The sequence below is a fragment of the Pelophylax lessonae genome (genome assembly GCF_965119305.1).
Source record: "Pelophylax lessonae genome assembly, chromosome: 6".
NCBI lineage: Eukaryota > Metazoa > Chordata > Amphibia > Anura > Ranidae > Pelophylax > Pelophylax lessonae.
The window spans coordinates 189,703,212-189,723,269 of NC_138773.1; the positions used below are offsets into that span (position 1 = coordinate 189,703,212).

Genomic DNA, 20,058 nt, shown 5'->3' on the forward strand with positions numbered 1-20,058 from the left:
CCCCTACCCAAAGATACCCCCAAAAAAGATGTTGTGTCTGTAGCAGGCGCGGATGTAGGCGTGACACCCGTTATTATTGTCCCAAATGTCCTGACCAACCTGGTCTCTGCATCGGGGAATGTTTCGAGCGCTACCATACACTAGTGGAGTATTAGCGTAGGGTACAGCACGACACAGTGTAGGGCACACAAACACAGGGTCTCGAAAGATGTTGGATGTCCATCGACATTTTGAGAGACCCAAGCTGGAAGAGAAGATCGCAGTCCCAAATCAAGAAACAGTTAGAAAGAAAAATAAAAGGATCCAAAAACTGTTGTTGTGTCAGTCATTTTATATGTCCTTCTACTCCTTCCTACTATACTTTTTTCAATGTCCTTTGTTTGTTTTTTCATTCTTTTGTGACCTGTTTCTCTTGCAGGTACTCGTCGGCTACCACGCATTGATTTTATATATTCTGACACAAACAGTGTTTGCGCTCAGCATATATGGATACCTTTGCTGATAGCAGCTGTGGTGATTTTCTGATTTCAGCACTGCAGTTAAAATCCTATTTTGGTATACGTGGATAGTGCCGTGTATACCCATCATTAAATTCAGTGGGTGGTTGTTTGGGCGGTTAATGATGAGAATCCAAAAACTTTTGTTGTTGTCAGTCATTTTATATGTCCTACTCTTCCTACTGTACTTTTTTTTAATGTCCTTTGTTTTTTCATTCTTTTGTGACCTGTTTCTCTTGCAGGTACTCGTCGGCTACCACGCATTGATTTTATATATTCTGACACAAACAGTGTTTGCGCTCAGCATATATGGATACCTTTGCTGATAGCAGCTGTGGTGATTTTCTGATTTCAGCACTGCAGTTAAAATCCTATTTTGGTATACGTGGATAGTGTCGTGTATACCCATCATTAAATTCAGTGGGTGGTTGTTTGGGCGGTTAATGATGAGTAATACTACGCATTATTCCTGTGCTGATTTCTGATAGGTTCTCTTTTTTTCCATTCAGCCCACAGGCTGCATGAAAAAAAAAACCCTATATGCCAAACAAGGACCAGCAATGTACTGGTACGTTGCTGGACTTTGAGTGGTTATACCAGGATGATGCCTGCAGATTTAGGCATCATCTTGGTATCGTTCTTTACAGCCAGCGGTCGGCTTACATGTAAAAGCAATCCTAGCAGGTAATTGGCTGCTAGACTGCTTTTACATGCAGTGGGAGGGCCCCCCCCCCACCGCCGCCTTCCGCAGCCTTCCGTGGTTTTTCTCGGGCTCTCCTGTCCCACCGGTTAACCCGAGAGTGCAGCCGGTGGTTCAATTGTCTAACCATAGAGCTAATTGGAGATGAGAATGGCTCCAATCATCTCTATGGCCTAAGATGCCGGAGGCTACGAGCATTTCATGACTTCTGTTTCGCCAGAAATAAGCAGGGCCATTGGGAAATTGGGAAAGTATTTTATCACACCAATTTTGGTGTGGTCAGATGCGTTAAGGTCAGAGGAGAGATCTAGAGTCTAAAAGACCCCAATTTTTTTAAAAAAGAGTACCTGTCACCACAGATTGCTATCATAGGGGATATTTAAATTCACTGTGATAACAATAAAAATGATTTAAAAAAAAAATGAAAGGAAAGGTGTCAAAATAACATAAAAAAGCAAAAAAAAAATGAGCCCCCCCCTTTCCCCCGGTGCTTGCGCGCAATGGCGCACGCAAGCGGTGGTCTAGTGTCATATGTAAACCGCAATTGCAGCATGCATGTGAGGTATCGCCGCGATTGCCAGATCGAGTGCAGTAATTCTTGCAGTAGACCTCCTCTGTAAGTCTAAAGTGGTAACCTGTAGAGACTTTTAAAGGTTTTTAAAAATGTACGTATGTTTTTGCCGCTGCGCAGGCATGCGCAATTTTTAAAGCATGTCATGTTAGGTGTCTATGAACTCGGCATAAGATCATCTTTTAAATTTTACCAAAAAAATTTGAATTATATAGTGTATTTGTGCAATAAATTAAAAAAAATGTATTTTTTTCGCAAAAATTGCGTTTGGAAAATCTGTGCGCAAATACCGTGTGACAAAAAAATTTGCAACATCCACCATTTTATTCTATAGGGCCTCTGCTTTAAAAAAATATAAAATGTTTGGGGGTTCAAAGTAATTTTCTAGTAAAAAAAAAATATTTTTTCATGTAAACAAAAAGGCACAGAAAAGGCTTGGTTTTCAAGTGGTTAGAAGAGTGGGTGATGTGTGGCTAAGATTGAGCGTAAAATGCCGGGACAGTTCAAACACCCCCCAAATGACCCCTTTTTGAAAAGTAGACACCCAAAGCTTTTTTCTGAGAGGCATGGTGAGTCCATGGAGTATTTTATATTTTGCCACAAGTTTCGGGAAAATTATTATTATTTTTTTTGTTGTTGTTTTTTTACAGAAAGTTGTCACTAAATGATATATTGCTCATGCATGCCATGGGAATATGTGAAATGACACCCCAAAATACATTCTTTTGCTTCTCCTGAGTACAGGGATACCCCATGTGTGAGACTTTTTGGGAGTCTAGCTGTGTACGCGACCCCGACAGCCAGTCCACATCTTCAGGTTTTCTAATGGCGTAAATTGCTGATTTTACCCCTGACTACCTGTCACAGTTTCAGAGGCCCTGAAATTTCAAGATAGCACAAAACCCCCCCAAATGACCCCATTTTGCAAAGTAGACACTCCAAGCTACTGGCTGAGAAGCATGGTGAGTCCATGGAATAGTTTATATTTTGCCACAAGTTTCGGGAAAAAAACATTTTTTTATTTTTTTTTACACAAAGTTGTCAGTAAATGATATATTGCTCACACATGCCATAGGTTTATGTGAAATGACACCCCAAAATACATTCTGCTGCTTCTCCTGAGTACAATGATACCCCATGTGTGAGACTTTTTGCCAGTCTAGCCGCGTACAGGACCCGGAAAACCAATGCGCACCTTTTGGCTTTCCAAGGGCGTAAATTGTTGATCTCACTCCTTACTACCTATCACAATTTTGAAGTCCATAAAAAGCCAAGATGGCACAAAACCCCCCCAAATTACCCCATTTTGCAAAGTAGACACTACAATCTATTTGCTGAGAGGCATGGTGAGTATTTTGCAGCTCTCATTTTTTTTGGAAAATGAAGAAAAAACAGGAAAATGCATTTTTTTTCCTCTTTTTTCAATTTCCAAAGCATTGTGACAAAAAGTGAGATCTGCAAAATACTCAACATGCCTCTCTGCAAATAGCTCAGGGTGTCTACTTTCCAAAAAGGGGTCATTTGGGGGGGGGGGGTTGTGCTGTCTTGGCATTTCATGGCCTCCAAAACTGTGATAGGTAGTCAGGAGTGAAATCAACAATTTACGCCCTTGGAAAGCCTGAAAGTGGAGGTTGGTTTTCGGGGTCCTGTACTCGGCTAGACGGCAAAAAAGTCTCACACATGGGGTATCCCTGTACTCAGGAGAAGCAGCAGAATGTATTTTGGGGTGTCAGTTCACATATACCCATGGCATGTGTGAGCAATATATCATTTACTGACAACTTTGTGTAAAAAAATATATATATATATATATATATATATATATATTTCCCGGAACTTGTGGCAAAATATAAAATATTCCATGGACTCACCATGCCTCTCAGCAAATAGCTTGGGGTGTCTACTTTCCAAAATGGGGTCATTTGGGGGGGTTTTGTGCTATCTTGGAATTTTAGGGCCTCCGAAACTGTGATAGGTAGTCAGGAGTGAAATCAACAATTTACGCCCTTGGAAAGCCTGAAAGCGGGGACTGGTTTTCGGGGACCTGTACTCGGCTAGACTGCAAAAAAGTCTCACACATGGGGTATCCCTGTACTCAGGAGAAGCAGCAGAATGTATTTTGGGGTGTCAGTTCACATATACCCATGGCATGTGTGAGCAATATATCATTTACTGACAACTTTGTGTAAAAAAAACAAAATATATATATATATTTCCCGGAACTTGTGGCAAAATATAAAATATTCCATGGACTCACCATGCCTCTCAGCAAATAGCTTGGGGTGTCTACTTTCCAAAATGGGGTCATTTGGGGGGGTTTTATGCTATCTTGGAATTTTAGGGCCTCCGAAACTGTGACAGGTAGTGCAGAGATGACATGAACAATTTACGCCATTAGAAAACCTGAGAGTGTTGATTGGTTTTGCGGTCCTGTACACAGCTAGGCTCCCAAAAAGTCTCACACATGGGGTATCCCCATACTCAGAAGAAGCAGCAGAATGTATTTTGGGGTGTCATTCCACATATACCCATGTCATGTGTGAGAAATTTATCTTTTAGTGACAACGTTGTGTAAAAAAAGAAAATTAAAAAAAGAAAATTGTAATTTTCCCAAAACTTGTGGCAAAATATAAAATATTCCATGGACTCACCATGCCTCTCAGAAAACAGCTTGGGGTGTCTACTTTCCAAAATGGGGTCATTTGGGGGGGTTTTGTGGTATCTTGACATTTCAGGGCCTCCTAAACCGTTAGAGGTAGTGAGAAAATGCAATGAAAAATGTACGCCCTTTGAAATTCTGATGGTGGTGATTTGTTTTTGGGGACCCCTACACAGCTAGGCTCCCAAAAAGTCCCACATATGTGGTATCCCTGTACTCAGGAGAAGCAGCAGAATATATTTTGGGGTGTAATTACACATATACCCATGGCATGTGTGAGCAATATATCATTTCAATGACAACTTTGTGTAAAAAAAAATAAAATTTTTTTTTAGTCATTTTTCAAACACCTGTGACAAAAAAATGAAATATTCAATGAGCTCAACATGCCTGTCAGGACATTCCTTAGGATGTCTACTTTCCAAAAAGTGGTAGTTTGGGGGGGTTTTGTACTGCCCCGCCATTTTAGCACTTCATGAAATGAGATTGGCAGTCAGAAATTAAAGCTGCGTAAATTTCACTATTTACACCATAGTTTGTAGACGCTATAACTTTTGCGCAAACCAATAAAAATACGCTCATTGATTTTTTTTTTGTCAAAGACATGTAGCTAAATATATTTTGGCAAAAAAAAAATGACATAAATTGAGTATATTGGATATTTTTTAAAAGACAAAGTTGAAAATGTCATTTTTTTGCAAAAATTTCCCTCTTTTTTTATTAATATCGCAAAAAATAAAAAGCGCAGAGGCAATCAAATACCACCAAAATAAAGCTCTGTTTGTGGGAAAAAAAGGACGTAAATTTCGTTTAGGTACAGCATTGCATGACCGAGCAATTATCAGTTAAAGTCACGAAGTGCCAAGTTGAAAAAAGGGGTCTGGTCTTTAAGCTGCAAAATCCTCCGGTGGGAAAGTGGTTAATAAAGTGACTTTTAACAAAGTATCTTTAAGCATATGCTTTTTCATACTTCCATCTTCATATTTCCATCTGCATGCTTATCTGTGTTTCTATCCCAATAGGAACTCATAGTGACATATGACATAGTGGTTTCGTGTAGCCAACTCAAGGTCTTGAGAGACTGTCAGTACTATTTACCATTGGACAATTTATTAATCTGCTATAATCTATACTTTGTTTTTTTCTTTTTGTTATTATTATTATTAATTTTTTTTTGGGGGGGGGGGGGTCTTTTGCGCTGTTTGTTTTTTCTTTGTTTTACTTTTTGCTCTAGCTAAAACATTTTAAAAATGTTGGATTGCATAAGAGATGTAACCCAACCACAGTCAATTTTGTGTCACTTGCAACCCATTGGGGAGATTTTCCTTCACCTCCTGTCCTGTAGACAAAGACAGACAGGAAGTCAGAGGAAACCTTGCCTAAGAGAGATGCCTATTTAAACAGTTGTCCTCCTGTTCAAAGGTCTATTCTCTATTCTGGTGACAACTCAAAATATTGGATTTCCCATCACTTTTAAACTCTGTGACATGGTCAACCTGGAACAAACGAGAGGGGTGATTCTCCCTTGCAGTGACACAGACAGCAATAAAAACCTAACAGAGTTCCTAAACTTACATCCTTAGATGTGGTTGGTGCATTGGTTTTTTCATGCTAAGGGCATTTTCAGAAAGTAAAGAATATGCCTTATAATCCAGAAAACAAAATGCATTCCATGTCACTATTTGTGAGCGGAACAGAAAGCAAGAGAAAAATTGTATTTTTCTTCCATAAACTACTACTCCCTCAACCCCCATGTAACAGAGATTCAAAAAGCAGACATCTTTGAAGTCCAGCCTGAGTGACAACCATGGCTCCCTCCATAGATATAGTGCAGGAGTAAACCCAGGGACAAGAAGTGTGTTTTTTGCAGATGCTACAGTAAGGACTGGAAAGCTGCAAAATAATACATCTTTTTTTTTTTATTTAGATATTCCTTGAGTGCACCAAAAATATATCTTTTAAATATTTTTTTACTTTGCCTCTAAAGGTATTACTGTGACAATACGTTTTTCCATTTCTACCTGTGCATTTATTATTAGTTAACATGGTACATCACTTTTTTAAATGTTTTGCAAGTTTTTTCCTTTGAATGAAACCCAATGTAAACAAGCAATTCAGCTGACCTAAAGTTCACTTATATTAAAGCCTTTAGCCATTTTATAAGCATACCTTCGTTTTAATGTTTTTTACTGTTTTCAAAATGTTTGTAATCCCTTAGAGTCTTTGGAACGTGTATTCTCCTGGCTTGGATTTGAGGTAATGGTTTACAATGAACAAAAAGCACAACAGATCTGTGAGATCATGAAGGACTTTCAGAAGGAGGATCACAGTGACCGAGATTGCTTTGTTTGCTGTATCTTGACCCATGGATATTCACAAGCCATCCTTGGCACTGACAATGAAGCTTTATATATAAATCAAATAGTATTTAGTTTTTCCCCAAAAAACTGTAACACCTTAGCTGGAAAACCAAAGTTATTTTTCTTTCAAGCGGGCCAATGCAAATATATACAAAGTGCACATTTAATTGAAGAAGATGCTGTTTCAACCACTAAAACCATTCCAAATGGTGCAGATGTCTTGATTGGAATGTCAACTATTGATGGCCACTATTCTTTCCGTCATATTGAAAGAGGGACATGGTACATCCAAGCCTTGTGTTCAAACCTGATCAAAATGGTTCCAAAGTAAGTGTCTATATTCTAAATAGCAATAAACATGAACACATCAGTGCTGACAGATAATCATCTTTATGTTGCATTCTTCAACTTTGAAAAAAAAATATTTTTTTTCTATCATAGACATAAAAACTTCTAGATTTAAAATATTTATGATTTATTCAGCTGAATTGTTTTATTGTTTAATTTGCTGCTTTCACTAATCTGCCTTAGTGAATTCAGCAAAACAACTTTGCTGAATTCACAAACACTGGCTTAACCTGCCCTCCTGAAACTGTTCCAGGCAACAAATCACAGGGCAGATGAATTTGGTATCTGTTTACCTGGGTCCATTTAAGCACAGTAAAAAGTTGAAGCCCTGATGAAGGTGGAGTGTGTTTGGCCTTGGGAATGTGTTGGCTTTATTCAGCTATAAATCAGTGTAATCATTAAATTACCTTGGACTTTTGGACATTTGTTTGGTGCTCTCAGTGAATTATATTTATGTAGCTCCTCCTTTTGTATTTATTATGCTCCCCGTCCCAGACAATGCAGCAAAGAGTGGGAGGGTTTCAGTAGCACTGTCAGTTTTTACAATTCAGAAAGCAGTGGGCAGGGTTAGGTGTAACAAACTGCTGAATGGCAAGCTACAGAATCGTGACTCAGCAGTAACAATGTTAATAGCCATGCCCCCTGCAATATTTTATGATCCCTCTGTATTGCAGGCAGCCACAGACTACTTGAGAGACAAAGCTGCCCTAAATTCAGTAGCATTGCAGCAGCATTGCCCCCCACCTTTCCCCCATAATGGGGAGCTGCATGAACTGAACTTCAGTAACAGGATCTATAGGTATTTGTGAGACTGTGCGGGTGGAAAACAGTAAGTCCAGATGCACTTACAATTAAATGTTAAGTTAACCTTTAGTAACATGTTACATATTACACTTGTACAATTTAAAAAAAACAAAAAAAAAAAACAATATTTTTCACATTCTGCAATAGGACATTCCCAAAAAAAAAAATCTAAAAATCATTTTTTTTAACATTTTAGGCCAATTTGTTTTCTGCTACATACAGTATGTTTGGTAAAAAAAATCGCAATAAGCGTATTTTGATTGGTTTGCGCAAAAGTTATTGCGTCTACTAACTACAGGAAAGATTTATGTCATTTTTATTGTTTTTTCTTTTGGGGGGACCAGTGACATTACAACAGTAATCAGTGGTAAAAATATGCACTGTTACTGTAATAATGAGACTGGCAGGGAAGGGGTTAATACTGGGGGTGATAAATGTATGCCTAATGCTTACTGACTGTGTGTGTGTGTGTGGGGGGGGGGGGGATTCTGTGACAGGCACAGAGATCGCAGTTTCAGCATAGCTGAATAGCTGAAACTGCTGATCTGTCTCTGCCTGCTCTGCCTGCTCTGTTTACATAAGCAGGCGGGTCTTCTCTCCGTTTTTCAGATGATCATGGGAGGGCAGCAGCAATCGCCACCGCTTCTCCCACGGCCCGCCGCCGGAACCACATGCACTGCAGTCACGTAGTACTACGTGACTGGACGCAGCCAAGCCGCAACTTCGCAGTAAAAAGCCGGCGGGCGGTCGGCAAGTGGTTAAAGACCCTCGGGTGCAAGCCATCCGGTCCAAGTGATTTATTTATTTAAAGTTTTTCAAGTTTAGTTCTAAATCTTTAGTTCTGAGTCGATCTTCTGTTAACCATGAGGGTGTTTCCTGAGGTGTATTATTTATTTTAACATTACAAGCTGGGTTAGTGTAGCCCCCCAATTCTTTTGTGAAGACTGAAGAGAAGAATTTATTTAGCACTTTCGCCTTCTCTTTGTCTTCTGTGGCCAGATTCCCTTCGTCGTCTTTTATGGGGGCCAATGTGTTCTGGTCTCGCTTTCTTACTATTTATATACGTAAGGAATTTCTTGGGGTTTTTTTTATTCTCTTCCGCTATGTCTCTTTCGTGCTCTAGTTTAACCACCTTGATTTCGCCTTTACATTTCTTATTGCACTCTTTGTAATGTTGGAATGCTGCCAATGACCCCTCAGCCTTGTATTTTTTGAAGGAATTTTCTTTAGTTTTTAATATGCCATTTTATGATCGAGTTTAGCCACCCAGGGTTTATTTTAGCTCTTTTAAACTTATTCCCCTTTGGAATGCACTGGAAAAATCTCTTTATTTAGTATGTTCTTGAAGCACTCCAATTTTTCCTCCATGTTTTTTGTTCCTAGGGTTCTATCCCATTTGATATTGTCTAGCAAAGAGCGCAGTTTAGGGAAGTTGTCTCTTTTGAAATTCAGTGTCCTTATATTACCCTTGTGTTTCCTATTTCTATGATTTATACTGAAACGAATTGACCTATCGTCACTGTTTCCTAAGTTGTCCTGTATTTCTATATCCATGATCAGGTCTGTTTTGTTTGTAATCAGTAGGTCTAGTACCGCATTGTTTCTTGTCGGTGCGTTCACCATCTGACCCATGAAATTGTCCTGCAATGCATTTAGGAACTGCTGAGCCTCAGATGAATGAGCTGTTCCTTCTGACCAGTCTATATCTGGATAATTAAAGTCCCTCAATATAATGACATTTCCCATCCTTGCTGCCATTCCAAGCTGTGATTGGAGGTCCGCTTTCCTCTCCTCCCTCCGGTTTGGGGGCCTATAGCATATGCCCAATATTACTTTCCCCATAGTGCCTTCCCTTTGAAGTTCTACCCATAGGGATTTTTTTCCTCCTCCTTAGCTCCATTTGTGATGTCGTCCCTCATATATACCTGCACATTGTTCTTAACATACAGACATACCCCTCCCCCTTTTTTACCTTCTCTATCTCTGCGATATAGGGAATACCCCTGAATGGTCGCCAGCCAATCATGAGAGCTAAAAACAATAACTGTGGCGCTAAACCCAATCTAGTACAGTCCCAAATAAATGAGAAAGCAGTCCATAAAGATCTGTCTCGACACTTGAGAAGTAATTCCAAAGTAGAAGAACCACCACCAGAAAGCACTCCAGCACCAATACTCCTTACCAGATGTAGTTGATCTCCATGACAGAGATCAAAAGCGCATAAACGGTAGGTATAGCAACAGAAGGCTTCCCAAAATGTTGTCCAATTAACAGGCTCACAGAATGGTGTGGTATGCGGAAGAAAAAAAGGACATCACATAGCGCAGACTGCTTTTTAAACTTTATTCCTACTCATATATTTGGCCACTTACAGGAAAGAAGAAAACATCTCGCATCCATAAAGATTAGCAGAGACCTCCCCGATGTTCCTGGGTGTCTCGAGCATAGACCACCGGAAAAAGTTTAAAAAGCAGTCTGCGCTATGTGATGTCCTTTTTTTCTTCCGCATACCACACCATTCTGTGAGCCTCTTAATTGGACAACATTTTGGGAAGCCTTCTGTTGCTATACCTACCGTTTATGCGCTTTTGATCTCTGTCATGGAGATCAACTACATCTGGTAAGGAGTATTGGTGCTGGAGTGCTTTCTGGTGGTGGTTCTTCTACTTTGGAATTACTTCTTAAGTGTGGAGACAGATCTTTATGGACTGCTTTCTCATTTATTTGGGACTGTACTAGATTGGATTTAGCGCCACAGTTATTGTTTTTATTCTTTTATAATCTGCCATATTCCAGATTAGTGTGGCTGCTTTACCTTTATGTTTTAACATAGCAGTATGTTGTTCGTATACAATTTATATATGTTTCCTTGAGCGCAGCAATAGTGTATGTTTTAAATCAGGGGTGGGGAACCTACGGTTCGGGGGCCGTATGCGGCCCCCGAAGTCATCTGGTCCGGCCCCCCATGCAGCTGAGTCTGTGTCTCTCAGCTGATCTGTCAGAATGGAGCCGATGCTTCCTGTATAGTTCCTGCTCTGTTATGACAGTCTGAGTGAGTCACAGGCGGAGTGATATCAAATGCACTCCGCCTGTGACCAATACAGGAAACATCACCTCTTCCTCCAGCGTGGCGCTGCTACACTTCTCCTAGCCAGCATTTCCCGCCAGCAGCACACACAGCAGTACCAGCCAGAGCCAGCAGTACCAGTCGTACCAGCCAGAGCCAGCAGTACACACAGCAGTACACACAGCAGTACCAGCCAGAACCAGCAGTACCCACAGCAGAGCCAGCAGTACCCACAGCAATACCAGCCAGCAGTACATGCCAGCAGTTCCAGCCTGAGCCAGCAGTACCCACAGCAGTACCCGCCTGAGCCACCAGCCTGAGCCAGCAGTACCTACAGCACAGTACCAGCCTGAGTCAGCAGTACCCACAGCAGTACCAGCCAGCAGTACCCACAGCAGTAACAGCCTGAGCCAGAAGTACCATCCAGCAGTACTTATAGCACAGTACAAGCCAGCAGTGCCAGCCTGAGCCAGCAGTACCCACAGCAGTACCAGCCAGCTGTACCCACCAACAGTACCAGCCAGCTATACCCACCAGCAGTTCAAAACTTACCACCACAAAAAATTCGACTGCGCTTCAGACTGACCGACGCAAACCTGGAAAACCTGTTGCGAGTAGCAAAATCATCAATACCAGCTAACATCACACACCTCACCAAAGAGAAGCAGTTGCAGCCACCACATTAACTGTGAGTTAGTTAAATGTTTGACCAAATATAACGGGCACATTTTTAAGTTGATAATTTTGTACGGCCCCCGAATGATTTTATAAATACCCAAATGGCCCTTGGTAGAAAAAAGGTTCCCCACCCCTGTTTTAAATCATGAGAGCTGTCAGACCAAGTCTCTGAAATTCCCACAAAATCAAAATCCTCATTCACAGAGTTCTGTAAATGAATGAACTATAAGTCCGGTCTTCCACCACAATAATTTCTCAAGAAACTGAGGGGACACTGGTAAGTGCTCTCTTAGTACATTGATTCTTCCTGCTATTTAGCAACTGTCTGCCTGTATGGGAGGTACAAGCAGACATCTGTACTGAGAGTCTGCAGGAGCCTGATATCGCACCCACGTATTGATGATCGCGAGTGCAATGGTCTGCTGGCAGCTAAGAAAAGAAAAATAAATGCACATTTCTTTACTTACGAAAGTGAACTTATTCTTAAGTGCTGCACTTATTTATTTATTTTCATAGTACTTTAAGGACTTACACAGACCTTCCAGCAGTTTTAGGGTGCTAGGTAGGTAGTTCTGACCACAGCCACAAACTGAAATTGTCAGGTCTAAAGGAATATTGAACCAAGAGGCTCAGTTCACACTTTGGTACTGGGTGGCGGGGCATAGTAGAGTGGCAAAGCAAACAGTATCTACAGTGTTCCTTATTAAGACTGTGGCTTCCTTTTGTATTCTTTGGGCCAATTAGTGAACAGAACACTGCCTGTAAAAGCACACTGCATTGAAGGCTCTCCATTTCACACAGTGTGAACATTACATATTGAAGTTCATATCATATAGTAAGATTTTATACTAGGGTGTGTGATTTCTAGATTGTGTTGGGAATAAACAATGTCACACAATAATGCCATACACATACAGTTATGATGTGGACTCATTCTACATCCCTTAAACTTGATATCCAAGTTAGCCTATTACCAAACAAATGTATTGTAACTGTTTCAATTTATAGATAGCACCACGGTCATAATTTAGGTTCCATTCCTACTAGTGTAACGTGACAACTAGCACAAAAATTGCCCAATTTTCGGTGCGCACACGGAACCACACAAAACCTGCTTGTTATGCCTGCTGTGGCACCCCAAAAGCTGACAGTAAGAAATGTGTTCTTGCACACATAAGTACGTATGATATTAAAAGCGCAGAACAAAACAAACTTAAAAAGGTACATGAGCTTCTTTGCCCTGTTTGTTACGCATAGGGCAGCTGATTGAAATTATTATGCAAAAACACGATGTGGCCCTACACTAGTACGAATAGAGCCTAAGGCTCCGTTCACATCTTAGCGTATGGATCACGGGCAGAACCGCCGCGGTTCCGCCCGCGATCCGGAGATTATTGCAAATCGCGGAACGCCTGTGCGTTGCCCGTTGATTTGCAATAGACCCCCAAACGCCGAGCGATGTTGCCGCGATTTCCGCCTGCCGAATCGCGGTAACATCGCGCAAAAAAAATCGCGGGACGCAATATGATCCAAAGAAGCTCTTGTACTTTTTTGGTCGTAATGCGTCCCGCGTTTTTTTTTTGCGCGATGTTACCGCGATTCGGCAGGCGGAAATCGCGGCAACATCGCTCAGCGTTTGGGGGTCTATTGCAAATCAACGGGCAACGCACGGGCGTCCCGCGATTTGCAATAATCTCCGGATCGCGGGCGGAACCGCTGCGGTTCTGCCCGTGATCCATACGCTAAGATGTGAACGGAGCCTTAGGGTTTGATGAAAGTCTATAGAGATTACTTTAAAAAAACTGTTTTGTTTACAGGGTTCATATTTGTAATTTTTTACTTTTTTTTATTAAAGGAAAAAAACACCAATCCCACAGAAATATATCATATGGGTTCTAGTCTTGGTATTTTATGGTATCAGGAAACAGGGTGCTGACATCCACTAACCTATCACCGCTACGCAGTGTCTAATAAAGAAAACCGGTTGAATCCTGAAAGGCAATAGAACCAATTTAAAAAAAAAGAAACAGAAATAGCTTCTTTCCCTGTACCTGTCTGACAAATTTACCCCGGCTAGGATAGCTGATGTAAGATCTCCATTAGTATATCCACTTCTGGACCGGGCCTTTTTCTGACACTTGTTGTTTACAAGTTAAAATCAGTTTTTTTGCTATAAAACTACTTAGAACCCCCAAACATTATAAATATATATTTTTAGAGACCTTATAGAATAAAAAGGAGATCATTGCAATATTTTTTTATCACACCGTATTTGTGCAGCGGTTTTACAAACGCAATTTTTTGTTTAGAAATACACTTTTTTGAATAAAAAAATAATAAAACAGTAAAGTTAGCCCAATTTTTTTCTATAATCTGAAAGATAATGTTACGCCAAGTAAATAGATACCCAACATGTCATGCTTCAAAATTGCGCATGCTCGTGGAATGACGACAAACATTTGTACTTAAAAATCCCCATAGGTGACAGTTTAAAAATGTCTACAGGTTACCAGTTTAGAGTTACAGAGGTCTGGGACTCAAATTATTGCTCTCGCTCTAACAATCGCAGCGATACCACACATGTGTGGTTTGAACACCGTATACATGTGTGGGCGCAACTTGTGTATGCGTTCGCTTCTGTGCGCGAGCTAACGGGACGGAGCGATTAAATTTTTTTTTCCTGTTTACTTTATCTTTTATGTTTTATTTTTACACTGTCCTTTAAAAAAAAAAAAAAATAGTGATCACTTTTATTCCTATTACAAGGAATGAAAACATCCAAAAGACCTCAGATCTCACATTTACACTAAAAAAGAAAACAAAAAAAAAATTCATTTTTTTTCATGACGGAAAAAAATGGGCTCTTTAAGTCCGTTGCTAGGAACTGATGTATGCCCTTGCTGCGGTGCTCCAAGGCCATAGTGTCGAGTGAGGGCCTCACTTGCCTTCCTGCCTGAGGGTACAGCGAACCGGATCATTTTCCCCAATACCAACGGGTCCAGTAAGCAGGGAAAACGACCAGGAAGCAGCGGGAGGGGGGGTGGTCACCTCTTTTGCCACCCATAAAGGTGATCCTGCAGTGAATCTGCCATTGGGACCACCCTTATGTTAAAGCGGGCCGCCCGCAGTTTAAAAAAGTACCTATCTGCTGCCATAACCCTGGTATTTAACGTCAAAGTACTGACATTGGAGTTAGTAATTAGGTAATTCTTTATTATGTAACAATATTGATATTTTTGTATCCTAATATGACGATAATCTCTGAACCTTTTTTTTTTTTTACAGAGGTGAAGATATTTTGTCCATTCTTACAAAAGTCAACAAGGATGTAAGTGAGCAGGAGTATGCAACGAATAGAACCACATTGAAGCAAATGCCTCAACCAGCTTACACTCTTCGCATGAAGCTAATATTCCCTATACCAACCTCTGACTATAATAGTTTCTGTAGTGCTGGAAAATAATTGTATGCTGCAAAAGTAGGTTAGTGGGGAAGGTTATTCCCCTTGTTTCATTGCACTTGTGATTATTCTTGAGTATTTTGGAAGGGTTTCAAATTGCAATTAACATACTGATTAAAGTATAAACAAAGGCAAAACCTTTTTTTTTTTTTCAGTTTTGGATATAGTGGACCAGGATTAGAACACCTATCAGTTTTTTTTGCGGTCTGTGCCCCCGGGGAGATTCATCCGCTCTATTTGTTCTGTTTACTATTATCATTGAAAGTGAAAGTAAAAGAAAATCCCAAATTTTGGGTTGTCCCCAGAAAACTAAGAGAGAAAATCTTCCAAGTTCTAGTGACCTGGGGGGGGGGGGGATTCCCTTAATTTGCAGGGATTTCCTCTCACTTCCTTTGTGGCTATTGGACAGGAAGTGGAGGGAAATATCCGCAATGGGGCACAGATGGCGAGAAAAAATCCTGACAGGGGTTATAACCTTCACTTACTCTATCCAAAATGAAAAAAAAAAAAGTTTTGCCTATAGTTCTACTTTAGGTCCCACTTTACCATATTAGTTGAGCCACACTCCCATACCAATTAAAGGGTCAGTCCACTATTTGTCAAATGCTCAAAAGTTAAACAGTTCTCAGGTCTGCACACCTGCTGTACCCATTGATGTAATAGGCCTCATGCGCACTGTTGCTGTTAAACAGTTGAGGCATTTTTGTTTTCTGCCCTTGAACTCTCCTAATATCATCCTATGTGTTAGGCCTCATGCACACATGGACGTTTTTAGTAGTTTAGTAGCAGGGGAGTTTAGAGGATGTTTTCTGAACGCCCTAAAATTTCGTTCAGGAGAAGGAAATTTGACCACAAAAATTGCTGAAGTGCTACTTTTAGACTACTTACCTTTACACATGGTTTATTTTATTGGCCAGAATAAAATAAAATTCTGGCCAATGAAATAAATAAACTCCCAAACTTCAAACTGGTTTGAAAAAATGCAGCTTAGGTGAGTTTAAAACGTTTTCTCCTCCGTCTGGAGAAACAGCGTTTACAAGAAACCAGCGTGCATGAGGGCTAAGAGGTGCCAATGCTTTCTGCTGGATTTTTTATTTATTTAATATTATGGATAATGCTTGAACATGCAAAGCTAGGAATGTCCAAAACTCTCAGTTGGGCACGTACAAAGCGAGGAACTATGGTAGGGAGATCTCAGTTGGAAAATCCAAGAAATATAAGCCATTGCTTATATTTCTACCTACCAGGCTTTACCTGTACCTAAAATAACACTTTTGGGTGGATTAATCTTTGAAAGTGGCCCCTTTGTATATTTAGCAGCATGTAGCTGTACTCCTTACAGGTAATTATTACCTGTCAAAGATATCACAATGCCTCCTGTTTTTATTTTCCTTTTTTATCAGAAGGCTTATGCAATCTTTGTTCATTTATTGTCCAGGTTTATCATTTACTTCCTGGAATAAGGTGTTGGTTAATAAATAACACCTTCTTATAAATCCCTGTGCTTAAACATTAGTTTTATGTAAATTGCTGTATACACTTTACACACACAGATCAGCCCGCGGCTGCTGCCTCTCACCTCTTAAATTGCAACAAAGTTTCAATGTACAATCTGAATGTTCACAAAGATAGACCAAGGAAATGAATGGTGAACAGCAAACAGTATTGTGGCTTTAACATAATACTTCCAAAATGCACTATCTATTAATGGAATAACCAAGTGCAGTGTCTATTTTCTCTAACCTTGCCCTTAAAACTTGTATGCTAGTTCAAATACAATTATACTTTAATACCAAAAATTCTGTATGGGTCCCTCCATCCAGACAGACAGATCTCAGATGCAGTACAAACCCACAACCCAGCAAATCCTTGGACCAGGTGGCGTTTACATTTACCTTTCCTCCTGGAACTTGTGCTGTAGTGCACAGGTATAACTACAAGCTCTATAAAGATGAATGGTGAATCAGTCATTGTAAAGTGCACTACTCCTAAGGACTGTGTTTGGGTATTATATATAGGGGGGAGTAGGAGAACTTATACAGAGTTTGTAGAGAAAACGTATATGTATCTGTCCCCAATCTAGCTAGATAAATGACAGAGTTTGTCCTGAATCCAGAGAAATCCCACTCACAAAGCCATCTAGCTGCTTGTCATCATCTTCTGAGTCCATACGTGTGCATGGACAGTACACTCTCCTTTAAAACTTTCAAAGAGTTTGTATACCACTGGATGTACTCAGAAGATTTTGACAAGTAGCTAGGTGGCTTTGTGAGTGTGATTTCTCTGAATTCAGGACAGGTAAGTAAAATACTTTCAGGAATGGCTAAAGAAGATGCACCATACAATATGTCATTAGCAAATCAATACCTATAAGTGTAACTGCACCAAATGTACTTTAATCATGCAAGTCTCATTGTCCAAGTAAACAACTTTTAAATAAAGAATGTCTTGAGGTCATTCCATGAATGTTACCTAATACCAGTACATTGGAGATTTATGTGTACCTGCAGAATTACCTTGTTTTTTGTAACCTAGACTTGCAAAATAGTGTTGATAAATAATGGGAAGATGACTTTTGCAAATTTTTTTAAAACCTGAGCCAGCATTTTAAAATTAAAGAATTGATTTGCACATTTGTGAATATTATGAAATAATGTTTTTTATCTATGCAAGAACTGAGCATTTGCAAGCATTAGCTTGGGTGTAAAAGCTAGACATTGATGGAATGGTGCTCACAGTGGTCATAAACCTTAAACTTTTGTTCTGGAGAACGCATTGGGGTTAATTTACTAAAGTCAAATAGAATATACATTTTGAAAATGCAGTTGTGCCAGAGCTTGGTAAATGATGGGGAAATTCTGTTGACTTCCATCATCAAATCTTGAGGAGGTGCATACAAGGGATAGACCAATTATCGGCAAGGCTGATATATGGGGGGCCGATATGCACTTTCCCTGATATATCGGGATCCGCCCTGGAACTGGCTGATATTTTTGTGACGTCATTCTGCCTTCTTAAGCCTCCTCCCTCGGCTTGGACAGCCTCGTCTGGAGTTTGGACTAGTCTCGCAGGAGTATATCGCAGCTGTACACCCACCCACAGCAGCCCGGTGCCAGCCAGCCAACCACATCCAGAGGCCCTGTACCAGCCAGCCAGCCACAGGCACTGTACCAGCGAGTCAGCCAGCCACCCACAGGCCCTGTACCATCCAGTCACAGGCACTGTACCAGCCAGCCACCCACAGCCCCTGTACCAGCCAGCCATCCACAGCCCCTGTGCCAGCCACCCACCCACCTACGAAAGGGTGCTAGCCAGCCACCCACCACAGAGTACCAGACAGTCAGCCAGCCATCACAGGGTGCTAGACAGCCAGCCACCCACAGGCTCTGTACCAGCCAGCCTCCCACAGGCCCTGTACCAGCCAGCCACCCACAGGCCCTGTGCCAGCCAGCCACCTACCACAGGGTGTCAGCCAGCCACCCACCCCAGGGTTCCAGCCAGCCAGCCACCCACCACAGGGTGCCAGGCAGCCAGCCACCCACCACAGGGTGCCAGCCAGCCAGCCATCCACCACAGGGTGCCAGCCAGCCATCCACAACAGGGTGCCAGACAGCCAGCCACCCACCACAGGGTGCCAGACAGCCAGCCACCCACCACAGAGTGCCAGCCAGTCAGCCACCCACCACAGAGTGCCAGCCAGTCAGTCACCCACCACAGGGTGCCAGCAAGCCAGCCACCCACCACAGGGTGCCAGCAAGCCAGCCATTAAGCGTTAAACAACAAATTAACATGTTCAGTACCAAGATTTGTGTCAAAAATTGTCTTTATTTTTCAAAACTTTAAATGTACAAAATATCGGCCCATATCGGCCGATACCGATATGTTGTGACCAAAATATCGGTATCGGTATCGGCCCTGAAAAAAACATATCAGTCTATCCCTAGTGCATAAACAGCAGCATCTATAAAGGAATAAAAAATTTTAAAAAAAGGGAAACAAACTCCCAAACGTTTCCTTTTACTGGTCGCAAATATTTATATTTGATGTGACTTTTTAATTATGGTTTGACTATCAAGAAACAAAGACAACTGCAGCACAGGGTAGAACAAAGACAAGTGCAGCATAGCGGCTTAATGGTTAGCAATCCTGTCTTGCATGTTCTCCCTGTGCTTTTGTGGTTTACCTCCGGTTGCTCTGATTTCCTCCCACACTCCAAAGACATACTGGCAGGTTAATTGGCTCCTGTCTAAATTGGGCATTAGATTGTAAGCTCCTTGAGGGCCAGGACTGATGTGAATGTACAACATGTAAATGTGCTATATAAGTTTGGTTCCAGATGTTACGTGACTTTCAGGGTCCGATTTAAAATGGAGCTATAAATAAATTTGTCTGTCACAATGTTTTTTTAAAATGGCGACTGACTAATTTTACTGACTATGGCATTGTGATCTTGCTACAGAGAACTCTGTAATGTTCATAATAAATCAATAAAAAAAGATCCCCCTCTCCCATCAACCTCTGCTCCCAATTATTGCGTTGGATGCTTTTGATTTGCACTTATTCCTTCGGCAGATGCATACATAATGTAATTCTGAATTTTTACAAATTAAAATCTGTAAAAATGGTGTCATCCTTTCTAGTTTCTGTCTGCACAAATTTATTTGATCAGAACTTAAAATGAACATGACTAAGCTTAAAAGTTTTTTTTTTTAAAGTTAACAACATTGCTGAAATTCAGGCTTTTATGTTGTCTGCAGGCACCTGGGTTAGTCTTGAGCTGCTCATACACTATATAATCTTATTGTACAATCTCTTTACAATTTACTTCACGGCTCCTTCACACAAAGTGCAGTGACTGACATTTTTCCACACTGGATAAATGCCAGTCATAGCTAGAGCACATAGATAACAGTT

General features: G+C 40.8%; 2 protein-coding genes across 2 annotated transcripts in view; both read left to right on the plus strand.

Annotated features, from left to right (window-relative positions):
* The window catches only part of LOC309558694 (caspase-8-like), a 156,328-nt gene extending 141,038 nt beyond the window's left edge, over positions 1-15,290 (plus strand). The window contains exons 8-9 of the mRNA XM_082261752.1: positions 6,646-7,114; positions 14,970-15,290. Coding sequence (XP_082117878.1) covers positions 6,646-7,114; positions 14,970-15,147 — 647 coding nt within the window. The 3' untranslated portion in view covers positions 15,148-15,290. The remainder of the gene's footprint in view (positions 1-6,645; positions 7,115-14,969) is intronic.
* LOC309558265 (caspase-8-like) overlaps positions 1-20,058 on the plus strand; it is a 174,040-nt gene that overhangs the window by 29,729 nt on the left and 124,253 nt on the right. The window lies entirely within an intron of this gene.